Source organism: Vitis vinifera, chromosome 6, assembly GCF_030704535.1.
Source record: "Vitis vinifera cultivar Pinot Noir 40024 chromosome 6, ASM3070453v1".
NCBI classification, from domain to species: domain Eukaryota; kingdom Viridiplantae; phylum Streptophyta; class Magnoliopsida; order Vitales; family Vitaceae; genus Vitis; species Vitis vinifera.
The window spans coordinates 16981594-17000976 of NC_081810.1; the positions used below are offsets into that span (position 1 = coordinate 16981594).

Here is a 19383-nt window from a genome sequence, read left to right on the forward strand (position 1 = left end):
TAAATGAGTTTAAAATACATAAATTTCTAACTTATTTTAATTATATTTAATTTTCTTTGATATTTTGAAACCAAATAGAGAAAAAAAATCATTTTATTTACTATTTTTTCTTTCCTTAATATTTTTCAGGAACCAAACATAGCTCTAACAAAACAAAAAGGAAGACGAGGAATTATGTAAACATGCATTATTTACAAAATATAGATGAAAAAATAATCCAAAAAAAAAATTCTCATTTTCATGCATTGGAATAGTGCCAACTACATGAAATGAAAATTATTTTTCCCAAAATACACTCCTCATGAACATGCACTTTTGTCGATTCTTTTTTTATACATATTTTATAAATAATGCATATTTACATAATTCCCCGGCAAGGAAAAAGATTGTTTGATATTGAAAACTTGAGAGGCTATAATGCAAATAGCCAATCATTGTCTATTATTTTATAATGCAAATATGTTTTCCTATAAAATTATTCAAGTAATATATAAAAATGAAGATGATTTTTTTACTAGTATGAAAAGAAGGCAAGGTTTTCATGGGTATTTTAAAAAATTAAGGTGTGTTATCTTAAAAAATCAAAAATAAAGATGGGAATTAGGTTTTGTGGGGTATGTTAAGAGAAATAAATAAAATAAATAAATGGCATGTGAAATGCAAGTTTTACTATAAAATAAAATTAAAGTTTGGTGTGTATGAAAAGAAAAGAGGCCATGAAGTCCCATCGCTTATTTTTATAACCTAACTACTCTTACTTTAATAAGTATTCACATTTCATGTCATTGAAGTCCATCTCCACCTTTTTTTTACTATATATATATTCTTATTTTTAAAATTTTTAATTTAATAATTTTATAAAATTAAAACTGGTCCACACATTTTAATGTTAATTTCTTTAGACGAAGGGTCTAATAATAATAATAATATATAACACCCTATGCCCTAAAGCTACGGGCAATCTTGTCGATTTTAAATATTCAATATAAAGGTGAAATATGCAAAAATGACTCAATAGTAAAAAAGCACAAAGGTTACGGATTCTCCTTCTCCTTTAAGAGTAAGTTTAAGTTTATAGAGTTAAAACTATAAAAATGAAAGTTTCATGATTCACATAATTATGAAATAATAATTCAATTCAAATTAATTAGGCAATGAGGGTTAACAATACAACTCTTATTGATTAGGACCAAATATCAAAATAGATAACAAAAATGATATTTTTCACAATATAAAATCTTCTTCATATGGTAAAATATTTACTTACCTTTCAAAAAAATAAATATTTTCATAATTTTTTATGTGACAAAAGTTGAATTGAATAAGGAAATTGATTAAATTTAGGATTCACCTAAACAAATAAAATAAATCTTATTAATATAAATCTATTTTAACCTAATAAAAATTTTATATCACATGTTACTAATTTATTCCTATAATAATTAAATTTAAATTTAAGATTTTTTTTTCTTTTTCATACAATTAATACTAAATCAACATTTTTTTTAATAATCATAATTAATAATTTTTTTTCTATTGTACCCTTCATATTTTATTTTTCCTATTTTCCTGAATTTTTTTTTCATACAATTAATACTAAATCAACATTTTTTTTTCAATAATCATAATTAATAATTTTTTTTCTATTGTACCCTTCATATTTTATTTTTCCTATTTTCTTTTATTATTCATATTTTATTCAAAATTAATATCCATTATATATTTTATTGAACAACTAAAATGTAATTTTTGTTTTTTTATCTTTGTATTTTTCCACAAAACCTCACTTCTTGATTCTATAGAATTTTCTTTTAGACTAAATATTTTTATTATTATTTTAGAATTATATTATATATAAATATTTGTTTGTGTCTAGGGTTAAATTCGATACCACATTCATCCTATTACCATTAATTATTATTTTTTTCTTTTTTTGACTTCCTAACCCTTTATAACAATAAGAATTTCTCTCTTTTTAACATTTAATCTAAAAAACATCTTATCATTAACATGTATCTTTAAAAAAATATATCCAAAAAAGAGCAAGAAATGATTTATTTAAAGACTTACCTTAAATTTTACTTTGTAGAGAATAAAATTAATCAATGGACAACCAACTAAATTTTTTATTCACTATATTTTTCCTTCTATTTTTCTTTTAAATTTCTTTTCTTCAAATTTTCTCATAAGTAAATATAGTATTTTTTTTTTAGGTAATATATAATAAGAAAATTGAGATAAAATTGAAACAAAAAAATTACATATCATAAATAATTCATAATAAATAAAAATTATGTATTACCTAATTTATTTCATCATCACTTTTATTTACTTTTATTAAAAATCATTTGAAGAAATACAATTTTAATTTTTCATCAACCCTTTAATAGAAAATTAATTCTTATAGATTAGTAGATTTTATCTAGAATTCTAATTTTATCATAGAAAATAAATGAAATTCAATTTTAATATTAATAAATTAAAAATAGAGTTTGATTTAATATAACTCTAATAAATGGACTAAAATAGATTCTTTTTTAGAATTTTAATGCTATTACATGAAAGAACAAATAATAAAAATTTTAATATAAAAGAAGACATATAAAATTATTTAATAATAAAAAATATGTATTTTGCAACAACCATAAATATAGAATAAAAATTAAAACTCACTTATTGTATTTAGCCACAAATGATCACTTAATTTTCTTTTACTAAACAAATTAAGTGGTTTTAGGTGGTGTTTAGTTTTTAATGATTTAAAATTTATATTATCAAACACCCTTTAAAAAAATTGAGACATACCATGTTTTATCTAATATCGAGGTGGCGTTTTTTTTTTTTTGCTAAAACCAAAATATTCAGTTTCTTCTATTTAGTTAAACGTAAAAATGTTGATATTAATCAATATAACTAAAATGAGTTTATTGTCAATAAATTAAATTCAATTATGTTGATTGATATCAACATGTCATTTTTAGTTTTGACTTTCTCTATTCAGTAAAAAAACAAACATCATTTTAGTATTCTGAAAAACTATTTTTAAAATTTTAAAATATATATTTTTAAATACATAAGGTATATAAATATTTTTTATATAAGAATTCAAGATTTTCCATTTTTAAAACCAAAAAATAGGAAATATATGGAAACATGGAAATATTTGTATACCATGGATTGTGTAGACAGTGACTTAACCAAATAGTCAAATCATAAAACCTTGCTAGATAAAATTAATAATTTTTGAACCAGGGTATAAACTAAAAACAAATACATTAATTTACATTTTCAAAAGATTCATACCACAGATAGGAAAATCCTTGCTTCATAAAGACTTACATGTCATACCACCAAGTCCTTTAAATATTAAAATCCAGAATGTGAGAATTTGGTTTTTTATAAATAATGAGCAGTGCAGCTGCCCACATCTAGACTGTGTGGCCACAGTTTCAGTAGAGGACAAAGAAAACATGAAAGACGTGGTCCACATCCCCTTTCAAAGCTGATAGGGTTGTTGACAGAATTTTCTTTTCCATTTTCCTTTAAAGTATTATCACTTTTCGAATTCATTTTTCCTATGCTATACTAGTTATTGTATAGCAGTTGTTGGTAAAAATAAGTATGGGTGTCAAGGATTAAAGCTTAGTCTGTCTTTTGACCCATACCAAAAGCCACTGTAGACCCCCCAACCACGCTTTCTTCTTATCATCTCCATAAAGTTCAAGTATATCCTCTCTTTCTCTAATTGCGCCTTTTTAATCTATTATTAATTTTTTTAATAATTATTGTGATGTTACGTATATATATGTGGTTGATTTCGCTTTGAACTTTGCCCTTGACTCTATTGTTCAGCTGTTTCGGGGATTTGGGTACAGTAGTTTTCTTCTTTTCTGCTGAAAATTTTCACTTTGGTTCTTTAAAAGTGTCAATTGCGTTGATGGGTACATGGGTTTGTGATAAAGTTTGAAGATTCTTGGTCGGTTTTGTGCCTTTGGTATATTCTATTTTGGTTCTTTGGTAATTGAATGAAAATTTTGATTTTGTGTTTCTGAGGGGGAGTTGTTTTAAGGGTAAATTTGGGGGTTTTATGATGTGCTGAGCTGCTGATATTGGTGGAAATAAAGCGGGGGTTTCCAAATTCAGAAACAAGTTTTTTCCTTTTTATTGAGCTTTGTTGTCAGATTCAAAACCAAAATTTTAATTCTACTGTTGATAGCATTTTTTTTGGTGTTTGTGAATGGTAGTTGGTTGAGGGGATATTGTTGACTGAGATGATAAGGTTGAATTATAGTTAGAGCTGGATGCTATTGGGTGTTGCAGTGATATGGGATTTTGAGATTTTGAAGTTTGGGTAACTGTGGTTCTAGCTCTCTCTCCAATATATATTGCTCTGTTTAAGCAAATTTCTTTGCTGTTTTTCTTTTTCTTTTTCTTTTTCTTTTTTTTTTTGGGTGCTGACTGTTCATGCTTTTGTATGTTGTAATCCTTCTTTTGGTTCTACTTTATTCTCCTGATTCTTGCAGTATTGGTTATAATCCCTTTCCCTGTGTTTGGATCTCTGGAGAAGGGAGGGGAAAGAAGGGAAAAGGTTAAAAAAATGCTTCAGAAAGAGATCATTTTTAAACATTTCTTGTAGTTCAGAAATTTCTTTTCTTTGTTTATTCTTTACGGCCGCAATGAATACCTTGGAGTTACAAATCCTGGGATATATATAATGAATTCCATAATTGGGCACTCTAGCTAGCTGTTTGATATGAATATGGGGTGTCTGTAGTTGGCTTTTTAGGTTTTTTTTCTCGTGATCTGGTGGTAACTATTAGTGATCCTATAAGTGGGGTTATATGTGGGATTTATTGTTTTTGTTTCTGATATTAGCCAGTATGATCTGGTCCTTTTGGTGGTGGCAATCTCATTGTCAATTGTGTTTAATGTCCATGCCTTAAGTATTCTGCTTTCTGAAAATGTAACTTGCCATAATTTTCATATTTTGAACTCTGGGATTTAATCTTATTTTTAATTGATATGAATATTATATGGTAAGCGAAACTTCTAATATGGAGCAGTGATCATTCATTGGGTTTTGAGCTAAAGTGTATACTTGTTGGATTCACTGGTGGGAGGATTATGGTGTTTGGGATGGTTGGATTGTTTAAGTTTTAACAAGTTTTCTTTTGACGGATTTCTCTTTTTACTCTTTTTTTTTTCTTTTAAATAAAGAATTTGGCATTTTGTGTTTGGGCATCATATAGAGAAAAAGAAAGTGATGGACAATAGTCACACTACCTCTAGATTTGGTTCCAATTGTTTGATAAGTGATAGAGAATTTGTAGAAAAGTTCAGAAAATGGTGCAATCCAAGTGCAGGTGAAGTATGTTGGAGGCACCCACAAGGGCAAACGAAAACATGAGAAAGAATAGAAAAATCAACACAAAAACAGTCCTACTTCTTATCTCCCTCCTCTCAACAATAAAGGATGGTTCTTCATGAATCTACGATGGAGGTCATTGTGTAAACAGGAAGTGGATGCAACACCCTTTTCTTAGACTTCTAGCAACTTACTGCCTCAAGGCGATCTTCTCTTATGCTACACAACTCACTGCCTTGAGACAATCTTCGCTTATGCTACACAACTCTCCTCTGGTTGTTGCCCCTATTGAGCCCATCTAAATATCCATTTCCCAATCCATCCCTTTTTTCTGAACAAACCACCTGCCAGCTGAAGATTATAATTTCAAACCAAATCTTTAAAACTTTTGGACTTTCTTTTCTGTTTATTTGTTTTTTTTTTTTTTTGTTTTGTTTTTTGGTGCAACAAATTTGTTTCCTGATTTTCATTTTTCCTAACTTTTAAAGTTGTGGCATGATAGGAACATTTTATTTGGTGATTGAAAAACTTCCTCTCTTCTCTTTTGCCATGTGTTTTTATGAATTTTCTTGAAGACAATCACCACAACACAAGATGTAACTTGGGTTAATCAATCTACTTTGGGGGCATTTCAACACTGCATGGAATTGAAATCATTCCTTCTTTTTTGGAATTAGTGCTTGAAATAAGTTATTTTGTTACAAACAGATGCATATTAAAATTGTGTTTAAGGTTTGGAGAAACAACAGAGTTATTTATGTCAATAGCTCCTTCATTTTTATTTTTGAATGCTATGAGAAATTTGAGCAGAAATTTCAAAGGCAAGAGGGTCAAAACCCTCTTTATACTTTATATTTGATAATTCAATATAGATGGCCATTCCTTATTATGAATTCATATACTTTATAATACTAGTGGCCACACACATGATGGGATAATTTTGAGATACGTGTGAAATAGGACTTTTAACATTTGGACACAATAAAGAAAGAGGTTTGTGTATCCTCAACTTATCAATATATCCCTAATGCTTCCTAATACTTAGAATTTGGATTCTTTTGGGTGAAAGTGGCAACTTTGCTGATTGAAAAACCACCATGGTGTTCTCTTTATTAATAAGCATCCATAAAAATCTTTTTCAAAACTTAAATAGCTATATGTACAGATATTTAGTGTAATTTATTAGTTTTAAAGCTCCTATTATTCAAGCTTTCACTCTGTATTATACTCGAGCATCTCAGTACTTACGTCTAAGTTCAATCGGATTATCTATCCAGATACAGCTTTTACACTTTTGTCCTCGTGAAAGTTTACATATGCTGATGCTCACAATACCCATATATTCTAGATTTCCTAAAATTATCTGTCTATAAGTTGGGCGCCAGGACTTATATCTGCATATGCATTACAGGGAGAGCCTTTTAAGAAGTATATAGACCTGCTAAAGTATAAGAAGGATTCATCTGCAATCAGGAATGAATCCACCTAAAGTCAAGCGTCGAGTTGGGAAATATGAGGTGGGAAGGACAATTGGGGAGGGTACATTTGCGAAAGTCAAGTTTGCAAGGAATTCTGAGACTGGGGAACCGGTTGCTATAAAGATCCTGGACAAAGAGAAGGTTCTGAAACACAAAATGGCTGAACAGGTATCTTTTTGGTGGCTCTATGATTATAAATCTTTTTTGTGTATTTAGATCTTGGAAATGTTCTCTATTTGTGTAGCTAGACTGATTTCTTAGTTAATTTCCCTTGTTATTGTGAAAATCTTCTACATGTTGTGTACCATTCATTGTTCTTTAGACCTAGTTTTACATTTTGTGAGGCTTGTTATGCGATATAAAAAGGAAAGTAATATTTCAACACACCAATGCAGCTTATGGGTTTTGTATTTTGGACTATTATCAAATGATCTTTTAACAATTGTATTGGGTTTCTTATATGTTTTCATTGGAATTTTTGCAGATAAAGCGGGAAGTAGCAACAATGAAACTAATAAAGCATCCAAATGTTGTTCGCTTATATGAGGTAGCTCTCTCTCTCTTTCTCTCTGCATAGTTGCATGTGAGCATATTCTCTGTGTGTGCACATGCATGTGGGCTGGAGCTATATATCTCAGCATGATTTTGGCATCAAGGTTGTTGTTATTATTGTTCTTCTTCTTCACCTTCTTCTTCTTCTTATTATTATTTTTATTATTGTCTGATTTGTTGCTGTGTATATCAATCCTGACTTTGTTAGTTTCCTCAAATTTTCCTTCCTCAAAGAATGCAGATGGAAAATGCTAAATTCTTTTATTTTTCTTCGCTTTTATTTTTTAAAATTTTTTTTTCTTGTTTTTGTTTTCAGGTAATGGGGAGCAAGACAAAGATATTCATTGTTTTAGAGTTTGTTACTGGGGGAGAGCTCTTTGACAAAATTGTACGTCAGGAATTCTATGCTCATTTATCTTCTCATTATTGTTATAATTTTAGGGGCTTTGAGATGCAAATTACAAAAAAAAAAAAAAATATTTATATAAGAAGGAATCCTCAACTGCATAATCATATTCCATGAGTCAGTTTTACCTAGGGTCACGTCCTCCACTAAATTAAAGATTACCATGGTTTTTCTCACAGCTTAGACCTAAGTTATATACTTCCATCTCTTGCAACTTGTAAGCACCATGTAAGTTGTTATATTGCTTATCAATTCCAACGCTTAGATGTCTTAATTCATGAATTTTGTGCTATTTGAATGCCATTGGTGTCACTTCTAGTTCCAAGGTAGGGTATATTGGGCCCTTAGGCCCCTAAAAGTTCTGAAAATTTCTTTATTAGGATTTATAATTTGCAGTTGAACTCTAGAATTGTGGTTCTCTCCCTCCCTCTATAATGGGATATTCATACAAGAACAATGTTTTCAGCATGACCCAAGAAAATATGTGAGTCGCAATTCAAAAGCCCTAAACATAGTCACTTTACCCTTCGGTTTTCCCTCAGTTTTACGGCATACTATACATGATTGACTTTGTAGATTGGTTATGATTGTATTGAAAGAGTTGTTTTTTGTGATCTATCTTTTGTGACATTGCCATTTGGTGCCTCATATATATATCTTGTTTAGTTTGGTCCTCTGTTTCTTTTGCCTTATAGATAAAATTTGATCGCCTATCAATATATATATATATTTATTATTATACAAGAGATAAACAAAAAGAAGGGGAAGAAAAAAAAGAGACCACCCGAAAGGAGAAATTCCTGGGTTTGCCATTGAATGGACTTCTATATGTATAGATATACTGAGTGTTTAGACAGTCTGTAACTAGGGATGAATTTTAATGATCGAAAATTTTAATTTACATAGTCTGATAATTCAAAAAGCTCATAAATTTGTGTGAATGGCCTTTTGTTGTGAAGGTAAACCATGGGCGAATGAGGGAGGATGAAGCACGAAGGTATTTCCAGCAGCTTATTAATGCTGTTGATTATTGTCACAGTAGGGGTGTCTACCACAGAGACTTAAAGGTAATTTTGGCAATTTTTTTCACACCTTGAACTGTTATGTGAACATATAATTTGATATAAGTTTTGCTGGATGACTGAATAGCTTCTTTTCTTCCTTATTTTCTTGGTTCTTGTTGCAGCCAGAAAATCTGCTGTTGGATGCTTATGGAAACCTCAAAGTTTCTGATTTTGGATTAAGTGCATTGTCCCAACAAGTCAGGGTAATTGTTAAATTATGACTTCTGAGTTTACAAAGCCTCCATTATGTTTCTTGGTTCATCTTTAATTGTTAATATTATTTTGTTGTTGCCAAGTGCCTTTCCGTGTACAATTTGCCATTAAAAGATAGTGGATCATCTTAAGGGACGGAAGTTTTTTCCGCCAAATAATCACATTTCTTAGAAATGAACCATTTATTCATCAATGGAAAATTTCTTGGATCTGAATTGATCAACCCTAAAATCATTACACTAAAAAAAAGGAAACAATCTATTCCCAATTATAAAGCTGGTTTGAGATTTTTACTTCAGATCACAAATGCATGGGCAAACTGCTGGGAACTCCGAATTACTCCATTCCTTAGCCCTGGATTCAATAGGGTACATGCATTCTACCCTAGGTTTCTCTAAATGTATCGCAGCGAAATAACAAGGCATGAATCTAAAATCTGTTACATCACGTTATGCTTTCCAAAGCTCTATCCCAACACAAACAGTTCCATTTTCAGAAACAAACCACAACCAAATAGATGGTTAGTAGTTTCATTACATGTTGCATGGGTTTAGGTATGAGTGTCGCATGCAAGTATGTGTCTAAATGTATAGATGAAATTGAAGGATCTAGGTATAAATAGGTTTCATTAACCCATTACGAAGACAATTCTAATCTACATATAACGAGGAAAAAAAAAGAAAAAAAAAAACAAAAAGGAAAGCTATCAATTATTAAAAAAATTTATGCCCGTTTGGGCGTTGCCCAATGGTAAGGGCCAGTGATAGGATGTGTAGCAAAGGTGCAGTGTCTCAGATTCCACTTGTGCCATTGAGAATCCCTATATTACCTGGTGTTGGTTGTGGTAGGCGCGATCATCACCCCAAGGTTTGGGTTCCCATGGGGAGTCTAAAGGGATTTGTCATGGAAGGTTCCTTGGTTATCAACAGAAGGGAAAAAAAAAAAGAAAAAAAAAGAAAGAAAACTATGACCAAAAGACTGCACTAATTCAATGAACTTCATGCAGTCTCTTTTTCCTTCTTTCTATATACATCTAATTTGGTGTGTCCTATGGTGTCTCTTAAGAGGGTTTGGAATTAACTTTTACAGTGATGTTTATTTGGCAGGATGATGGCCTGCTTCACACTACCTGTGGAACTCCAAACTATGTTGCCCCTGAGGTGCAGACAGCTGTTGGATTATGACTTCCCACATGTATGCCTCTTTTTCCCTGTTAATGCACAGGTTTGAAATAATGTGCTGTCTTGCTGTTCAGGTCCTTAATGACAGAGGCTATGATGGTGCAACTGCAGACTTGTGGTCCTGTGGTGTTATACTCTTTGTATTGCTTGCAGGGTACTTGCCTTTTGATGATTCTAATCTTATGATCCTATATAAAAAAGTGAGCATTTTATTAATTTTGCAGCAGACTTCGCCTATTCTTCTCCATCTTTTTCTGTTAAGTTCACTATCTCTTTATGCAGATATCAGCTGCAGAATTTACTTGTCCACCTTGGCTCTCTTTCGGTGCTATGAAATTGATAACTCGCATTTTGGATCCCAACCCTATGACTGTAAGCATTTATACTTTTTCATATTCTGTTAATAAGCTGATGGTTTTAGTATTGATTGTACATTAGATAAGTAAAAAAATTATAGACACTAGTTTTAAAAACTCTTTTCTGGGAATGGATGAAGTTTATACTGAAACCTGCCATTTCTACTTTGTGATGAATGGAATGAAAATAACAATGAGGCTAAGAGAGTAGTTACATGCACCATGAATGCTCATAATGATATATTCATAGAGCATCATGTAATGATAAATAGTGGCATACGAGGAATACCTTTTCTTGCTGTTTTAGTTGTGCTACATCTCAAGGTGAGATATCAGAGCTTTTCTGTTCAGAACAAGACTCAAAATCCAGCATGATGCTAGCATGTTATGCATATAAGTTGAATATGCACCTCCAATATTAATTCCTTGTTGCAATCTATAGCTACATTGCATGGATTCGGTTAATTAAGAGGATATTAATGAAAAAATTAGACAGCACCCAAAGTAAAATAGGAGTGTCTGACGAGGATCCTATACACACACCCATGTCATGTCGTGTCAACACAGGTATGTTGGGTGAAATTGAAGGATTTGGGTATCCAATTTACGCCTGCTAAGGATCTGGTTTTTATTTCATATTTCTTATTTATATATTTCTCATATCTTGTGCGAGTTAGTTCAAGTTATCAAATCTTCAACAATTTCTTTGATGGTGAGAAATTATTTATGGAACTTTCACATGTTTCTCTAGACCTGTTGAGAGGTTGGGTTTTCAGGGTAATGGTCAACATGCTGGGATTTTGTCTGGGCATAGTATCGACAAAATTATATTATTTCATAGCCTCTAATTTATTCGACTTTTCGGCTTTACTCTTAAACAAATGGATTTATCTAAATTAATTAAGTCAAATTATTGAGAATTATCTATTTGCATGTAGAGTTCAATCTGTACTGATTGGATTGCGCCTTCCACACATTTATTGGCAATTAAAATTACATGATTTAATTTAATCACAAACTTGGTTAGTTTATTTTCTTTTATGAATAAAAAAATGATTCTCATTATAATTATTTGGTTTACCTCTCTGATTTATTGCATCCTATGGCAGCGTATTACAATCCCTGAAATTCTAGAAGATGAATGGTTTAAGAAAGGTTATAAGCCCCCTGTGTTTGAGGAGAAAGGAGATGCAAACTTGGATGATGTAGAAGCTGTATTTAAAGATTCAGAAGTGAGTCAAAGATATAGTTCTGCCTAAGTGTAATGCAGTAATGACTTCAAAGAAAGTTTTGACTTGTTTGTTTACTACAGAAAAATGGTCTAAGTGTTTGTTATTGACCTTACAGGAACATCATGTTACAGAGAAAACGGAGGAACAACCAGCAGCAATGAATGCATTTGAATTAATTTCCATGTCAAGAGGGCTCAACCTTGGGAATTTGTTTGATATAGAACAGGTTTGCATGTTAAAAAAATTTTCCTCTTTCCTTTTACCTTGGAAATTCTATATTGTATGGATTGATAAATTATCAAATTGTTCATTCATGCAAAAGGAAACTGGATGTTGTGCTGAAGCTCCTTACCCATACGTAAGGAAAACAGTCTTCATATAAATCTTGCTGGCTGTTGCATATGTGCATGCCAAAGAGGTTTTGCATCTCCAGACCCCTTCTTTTGTGTTGAAGCTCTTTCCCCATATGTAAGGAAAACAGTCTTCATATAAATCCTGTTGGCTGTTGCATATTTGGATGCTAAAGAGGTTTTATGTCTCTGTACCCCTTCTTTTGGTTTAGATTAACAATGGACTGGCAGTATCTTAAGGTGAGGCCATCTTGTGAAATATGGTAGTTATTGAACTAAACCAGGGCAGTCCAGTGGAACTGGAAACAAAATCTGCCCCCATAATTTTGTCTTTTAAAGTTATAAAAGCCACTGAATCTTATTTGTGTAGGTTTCACAAGAGACAGTAGCATCTTTTGATTTGAGTGCAGTTCGTGCCATATGATTTATATGAAATTTCAGATAATTTTTGTATTTCTTCTGGCATTTATGAGAATTTGTATTGAGACTGTTTGGTTAAAGTATGAGATTTCATTTCTTTGTCGTAACTATTGCATTATCTTCTGTTTGGTTTGTTTTGTATGTCATTGCGTATAGGGATTCAAGAGAGAAACGAGGTTCACGTCAAAATGCCCTGCCAATGAGATAATTCATAAGATTGAAGAAGCTGTGAAGCCTCTTGGGTTTGATGTTCACAAGAAAAACTATAAGGTGAACAAAATAAACTTGTCTACCTATGTTATTGTGATTAGAGTAGAGTACCAGTTTTTTAAGTTCTTGTCTGAAAATAGGGGATTTTTTGTGGTTTCTTTCAGATGAGGCTTGAAAATATGAAAGCTGGGAGAAAAGGGAACCTTAATGTGGCTACAGAGGTAAATAAAAATGAAACTTCATTAAACAAATGTAATGAGTTTATCATCATTTTCATAATATTTCTAAATTTCCTGCATATTAGGTATTTCAAGTGGCACCTTCTCTTCATATGGTTGAGGTTCGAAAAGCAAAGGGAGATACTCTGGAGTTCCATAAGGTGCACTTTCCTTGCTTATTTTGATTTTTTTTTTTTACTTTGTCTGTTCTTATTCATATTTTACTTTCCCCCATATCAATGTCTCAATTCAGGTTATATTGTTAATGAATAGAATTTCATTAAACAGTGTTTGGCCGTGAATCAGCTAGTTTGACCGGCCATATCCATAGGGTTCCCTAGGTTGAGTTATTGAGGTGCCTGCCAGTTTTGATGTATGGGTTCAGGTTTTGGGTTGTGCCCCCTGCATGCAGGTATCAGTTCATCATAGGAAGGGTCTTACTCTAATTACCTTATCTTGTCTGGGATCAATCTCTCACACATGGTGTGTGGACATACAGGCATATGCACACATACCCACATACTGAGCACATACACATGCTCAAGACACATCAATTCTAATCCAAAATTAGCAAACATTCCCCTATGTCTCTGTGTTCACAAAGAAGAGCTTAATCCACACAACAACACAGTGAGCCACACCCATGTACAAACACAATTCGAAACTAGAGTTAGCAAACATTTGAATTCATACTTTGGGTGAGGCATTTTAGAAGTGACTTCTCGAGCAATGCCCTTTCCTAAGTCTTGTTGAACATTTTTACCATTGTTTTTCTATGCAGTTCTACAAAAATCTTTCGACCTGCCTTGAGGATGTGGTTTGGAAAACTGAGGATGACATGCAAGAAACGAAATAAGAATGTCCCCCACCTTGGAGGGTGGCAGAATGTCAGTCTTCTCTCAAGGTACCTGGCTAATGTTCTAGTGTTGTCATTATGAAACCATTCTTTTGTTTATGAAACCATTTTGGCCTTTTTCTTTTTTTGGGTTTTTTTGGGTTTTTTTTGTGTAGAATTTTGAGACACGTGGCTTCACTAATTGTTTTCCTGTGTTATTATGTTTGGAAAGCAAAGGGTGGTTCCCATTGAGGTGCACTGTGTAATTTGAACTCTTTGACATTGCAATATCATTTATGGATGATGCTTGATGAAGGGGAAAAGAAAAAGAAGATATATACCCATACCCATTTGTATATTTACTTTTTGGTTCTTTTTGTTCCTCCTATATTATTTTGCTCACTTTTGAGCTGATGATATTTAATATAATTTTTTGGTTGCTATCTTGGGATTTTGGTCAAAAGTATTGGCCTTCCTTTTTTTCCTCTTTTTAGAAAAGGGCATCAATAAAGAATTTTGTGGATGATAATTCAAAAAAGAGTTTTTTTTTTTTTTTCTCTTTTTCTTCTTATGCTACTAGAAATGAAATTAAGGCTTTAGTGATGGTATTGATTCATCATATGTGATTTGTCATTGAAACCCTAAAAACTTTAATCATGGAAGAAATCTCGAAACTTGGGAAGAAGTTTCTTTTATCTGTTCAATTTCTAATGAATCAAGATAATCATTTGTTTGAGTATGAATAGTCATTATTTGTTCTTTCATTGTAAGAGGGGATGATTGGGATTGTTGGAGCAATTCATGTAATTGTTCAACTTTTGTCAATTGATTTTGAGTGGCTTTATTAAGATAAAAAAAATGAAGGGTTTGTTTTGTAACTGTTTTGGAAAATAATTTTAAAAAATAGTTTTTGAGAACGGTTTTTGAAAATTGTTTTTTAATTTTTGTAGAATAAAAGTTTGTTTGAAAATCTAAAATGCTTTTATCTGTTTTGAATCATTTTAAATATGTTCTAAAAATAATTTTTATATCTAATATTTTATTTTTAATTATTCTACATGTTTGTATAATTATTTTTTTAAAGAGTTTTTAAAAACACAAGTGAAAATAATTAAAAAATGTTCTCTAAAAGAATATTATTTTTATTTTTTAAGAATAAAAAATAAAAAATAGTTTTTAGTTGTTAAATGTATTTTTTGTTATGTTTTATAAAATAGTTTCATCAAAAAATTGTGTATAGGCTTCTAATTTCGAATAAGGGCGTCCATAAAGAATTTTAGTGATGGTGATTCAATAAAGTTTTTTTTTTTTTTTTTTTTCATTTTTCTTCTTGCACTACCTAGAAATTGGGTCTTTAATGCTAGCAGGCGTTGATCATTTGTCATTAAAACCTTAAGACCTTTAACCATGGTTGATAATGTTCGTCACTAAAACCTTTAAACCTTTGATCATGCTGATAATGAACATCGATGGGTATATATATATATATATATATATATATATATATATATGATATATATCAATTAAGAGTTTTAGTAATGGGGTATAACTACACCGTAGAATTTTACCTTTTTGGTACGCACCTTCAATTACGTGGTAGTGCTGTATACATTTGTAGGTCTCATTGTTTGCATCTTACTCTTATTCGTTTGCATCGGTGTTTAACGATCTAAATTTGATTATACATATTCAACAATCATGATCTTTTTCTTAGTAGGTACTATCAAGGATGAGGATATCGGTTTTTAATGATATATCAGGATATATCGATGAAATTTTTAATAAAAAATATCAATAAGATGGAAATTGATTAAAATTTGTAAAAATATTGAGGAAAACTTTAAAATATTATAAAAGAAATAATAATATATATGTCAATTACTTGAAAAATAAAAATTTTGGAGTGTTAGAAAAATTAGAAACATTTCTTAAAATCACTATCAAATAGACTCTTACAGAGCATTTGATAAAATTTAATACTTTTTATTGAATTAAGTTGACTTTAAGTTAAATGAAATCTAAGTTGTTGACTTAAAAATTATTATTTAATTCTTATTTTTAAGTATTAAGATTATTTGATAAAATTAACTTAAAATTTATTATAAATCATCAAATTGATATATTTATTTTTATAAATTATAATTATGGTAAATTAGGTTGAGTAACAATGAAAGTTGTGAATTAATAAAAAAGATCATAAAAATAAATAGGATAAAAATGTAAAATAAAGATATGAACTTAAAAATAAATAAATTAATTTTATTTATTACTTAAAATTATTTTTAATTTTACATCATATTATAAAGTTATGAAGTTATTTTAAATTATTAAATTGATTTATCAATAAGGTATTTATGACAAAAACATAATCATTTTTTTTTTATTTTTCTATTGTCATAATTTGGACGGTATATAATGAAAGAAGAAAAAGCAAAATTATGTGAGAAGCTACATGGAGCTAAGGTATGAAACATAGAGGAGTATCCACCAATTCAAGTGAATGATTCATCATGAGAGGTCTTGTCTAGTCAGCATCTACTCATTTTCTGGTTCATGCACTAACGGCCCACCAAGTTTGACTTCAAAGAAAGATGGTTCCGGGGATCACGACATGAAAATGACGGCCACCACCTCATTAAGTATTAATCTTAGGTTAGGACACTTCATGGTTATCTAGTAGTTTTGTCACATACATTCACGGCGTCCACGTGGAGCGTGGCGTTCACCACCTTGTCTTACGTGATGCAAAGTTCGTAGGAGAAGATGAATGGTGGGCATTATGGTCATTTAACACGTAAGTTAGCAAACTTGGTGGGTAAAGATCAAGACAATAATGATAATGACGGGAGAAACGTCAGAAATGTCGGGATAAAAATCCTCGTAGCAGCGAGATGAGCGCTAAAAAGTAACCCAACGTGTTTTTTGCATGAGTATTGTTTCGATTGGGAAGAAAGAAATTTTTTTTTTTTTGGGGGGTTTTGTTTTCCTTACAATTTGGTATAGTTGATGGGAATAAGTGGATGAATTTTTGGATAAAATTAAGTGTTTGTTTTACCTTATAATTTTAAAATAATTTTTAAAATTTTTTGATACTATTTTACCATTTGTTCTCGAATAAATAAAAGTTATTTTTATCGATTTTTAAAAATAAAAGAAAAACATGAGTCCGTTTATCTATATTTTATGAATTTTTTTAAAATTATTTTTAAATTAAAAAATAAAAAATAGTTTTTAAAAATAAATGTAAAAAAAATATAACCAAATGAGCCCCAAATCTTAGAAAATGTGTTAACGGGGTTTGTTGTTGGAGGATGATGTTTCGATTTAAAATGATCTTCCACATTGCCGAAAATTAATAGGAAAGAAAAAAGAAAAAAGAGTAAAAATTACAGCTAAAATCGATGAATTATTTTTATATCTTATTTTAAATTTATTTTATTTATTTTAATTTTTTATATATAAAGATGAAATAATTTAATAATGTGTAAGTATTTTTTTAATTCTATTTATTTATTTATTTATTTATATTTTTCATAATAAAACCAAAAATAAAAAATAATTTTTCTTTATTATTATTTTTCTTTATTATTATTTTTCTTTCTTTAATATTTTTGACAACCAAACATAACTTTACAGATTGAGCAACAAGTTCAATCACTTCTTCAACGAAATGAAGTGTTAGAGGACAATGAGAACTTAAAGGTAGTAGTCATGTGCTAGTTGTTGCCATTAATATTGTCAACATCATGAGAAGTTATTAATTAAGAGGATTTATGGCCACCAACTGAGGAGGACAAATTAGTGCCCAATGGAGCAACTCTTCTTATCAAAGAGAAGGATGCTCTAAGACGCAATTAGCTGAGCTAAAAGCCTCGAGTGGATGACTGGTTGTGGTAGATGTCGGTGCTTGTACTTGCTTTATATTGCCCGAGTAAGGGTGTTGATTCCATGAGGGCAGGATGATTTACAAGATGAGGAGGGGGGTAAAAGACAGATGGAACAATGGGAGAGGGACACTCAAGAATTGGGGAGGTGGATAGGAGATTGATCCAGCTAGAAATGACTAAAAACTAGGAAAACAAAATAGACTTTCAAGGTTAGAAATCCAATGGAAAGTCCACCCTTAAACTAGTCTTTTTCCCTAACTAGTTGCTTTTGGCCTAAGGTTAAAAATAGAGTCAAGAACTAAATCTAATACTTTTGGGTTCGAGTTCAATCCCTAATACCATTCAAATAAAAATGGTACTTAGCTCATGTGAATCCATGGCAACTATACTCAAACCTACTCCTTAGATTGCTTGACTTGTGGCCTTCACAATCAATGTAGTGGATATTGGCTATGGAAGGATTCTCTTGAACCTCACGGTTTAGTTATAGGCTATTGGAGGACTAGCCTAAGGTATGAACTACCCTTGATTCATTCACCCCTTGAAGCCTTATGAAGTTTATCTAGACATCATTAAATTAAAACAACAAACAAAAGTCAAGGGAACATAGCATCATTGAAACTCATTTTGAGATTGGAATAAAGTTGAAAGTAGATGTATTGAAATTATGTTGAAGATTGAGCTACATTAGACCAAAATATAAAAACAAAATGGAAAATATAGTGGAACTATTTCACAATAATTCTTGTCTCTCAAATCAAATGCTCTAAAACTAATAACACTCAAAATGAAATCTTGGAAATTGCTTATGTCCTCTCTATCATTGTTTGTCGTCATGTCTCTTAATGAATGTATCTATTTCAAATGCTTCCATGTTCTTTTTCCTTGATCTTAGAATTTGTTTTGTAAACCACATCCTGAAAGCTTCCTAGAATCTTCTCTCTCATGGAATGGAATGCTTGCCTCTATAATTGAATCTCTGCTTTTCGTTAATCCAGATTGTGCCACATTACTATCATTCATATCAAACTTCAATTGACACACTTTTGAAAAAACTAAGAACAATTTTCTGTTACTTCATTTGTCATGTGATAACCTAGGGTTAGTGTGCCTTTCTACTCTATTCCCATATCAGGTCTGGGCATGCCCATATATCTTGGAGTGAGTGCTCTTTATAGGAACCAAGTATGAACTAGAGTATCCCATCCTAGGGAAAGTGATCGGATAATGCACATGACTAACCTTGTAGGGAGGATTTAACTTATAGCACAAGCAAATAGACATGATTGCAAAGCACCTTTAGCCCCATTACCTTGGTAGATGTTAGGGGATAAAGGAGGTTGTTTGTGTTGTATGCCTTCCTCACTAGCTCTCATCCTATCTAGGATGGACAAAAGGAGGTTCAGGATGAATTATGGAGCAAGCGCGTTGATATGGTAAGAGAGCAAGGCACGACCCATACACGAGGCGCCTATAAAGAGCCACCATGTGAATGACCTAGGTATGTGCGAATATCATCTCTAAAGAAAGATTTTGTGTGAAAGCAAAGGGCAACAAGTCCACTAACTAAGCCATTAGAGAGGGTATCCAAGTCTTTTCCTAATGAATCCTTGTTT

General features: G+C 31.0%; 1 protein-coding gene across 5 annotated transcripts; it reads left to right on the plus strand.

The window, feature by feature from the left end:
• The first annotated feature begins 3618 nt into the window (after nt 1–3618).
• CIPK018 (CBL-interacting protein kinase 18) lies at nt 3619–14242 on the plus strand. Of its 5 annotated transcripts, XM_010653180.3 has the most exons (16): nt 3778–3869; nt 4245–4351; nt 6777–7011; nt 7328–7390; nt 7712–7783; nt 8761–8868; nt 8988–9068; nt 10185–10238; nt 10334–10459; nt 10542–10631; nt 11725–11847; nt 11963–12073; nt 12774–12887; nt 12992–13048; nt 13132–13206; nt 13827–14242. In XM_010653180.3, the coding sequence occupies exons 3-16, from the start codon at nt 6841–6843 to the stop codon at nt 13899–13901; spliced, it is 1320 nt and encodes a 439-aa protein (XP_010651482.1). In that variant the 5' UTR covers nt 3778–3869; nt 4245–4351; nt 6777–6840; the 3' UTR covers nt 13902–14242. The 5 variants fall into 5 exon arrangements, with proteins under 5 accessions (XP_010651485.1, XP_010651484.1, XP_010651482.1 ...); XM_010653183.3 differs by lacking the exons at nt 3778–3869; nt 4245–4351 and adding an exon at nt 3619–3724; XM_010653182.3 differs by lacking the exon at nt 4245–4351 and having other exon boundaries at nt 3754–3869.
• Nucleotides 14243–19383: the final 5141 nt, after the last annotated feature.

What these genes read in the sequence shown, in the direction of transcription:
- CIPK018 (XM_010653183.3), top strand. Translation starts at nt 6,841, where the DNA reads ATGAATCCACCTAAAGTCAAGCGTCGAGTTGGGAAATATGAGGTGGGA. An exon ending in TGGATCCCAACCCTATGACT is followed by an intron (nt 10,632 to 11,724) that starts GTAAGCATTTAT and finishes ATCCTATGGCAG; the next exon opens with CGTATTACAATCCCTGAAAT. An exon ending in ATACTCTGGAGTTCCATAAG is followed by an intron (nt 13,207 to 13,826) that starts GTGCACTTTCCT and finishes TTTTCTATGCAG; the next exon opens with TTCTACAAAAATCTTTCGAC.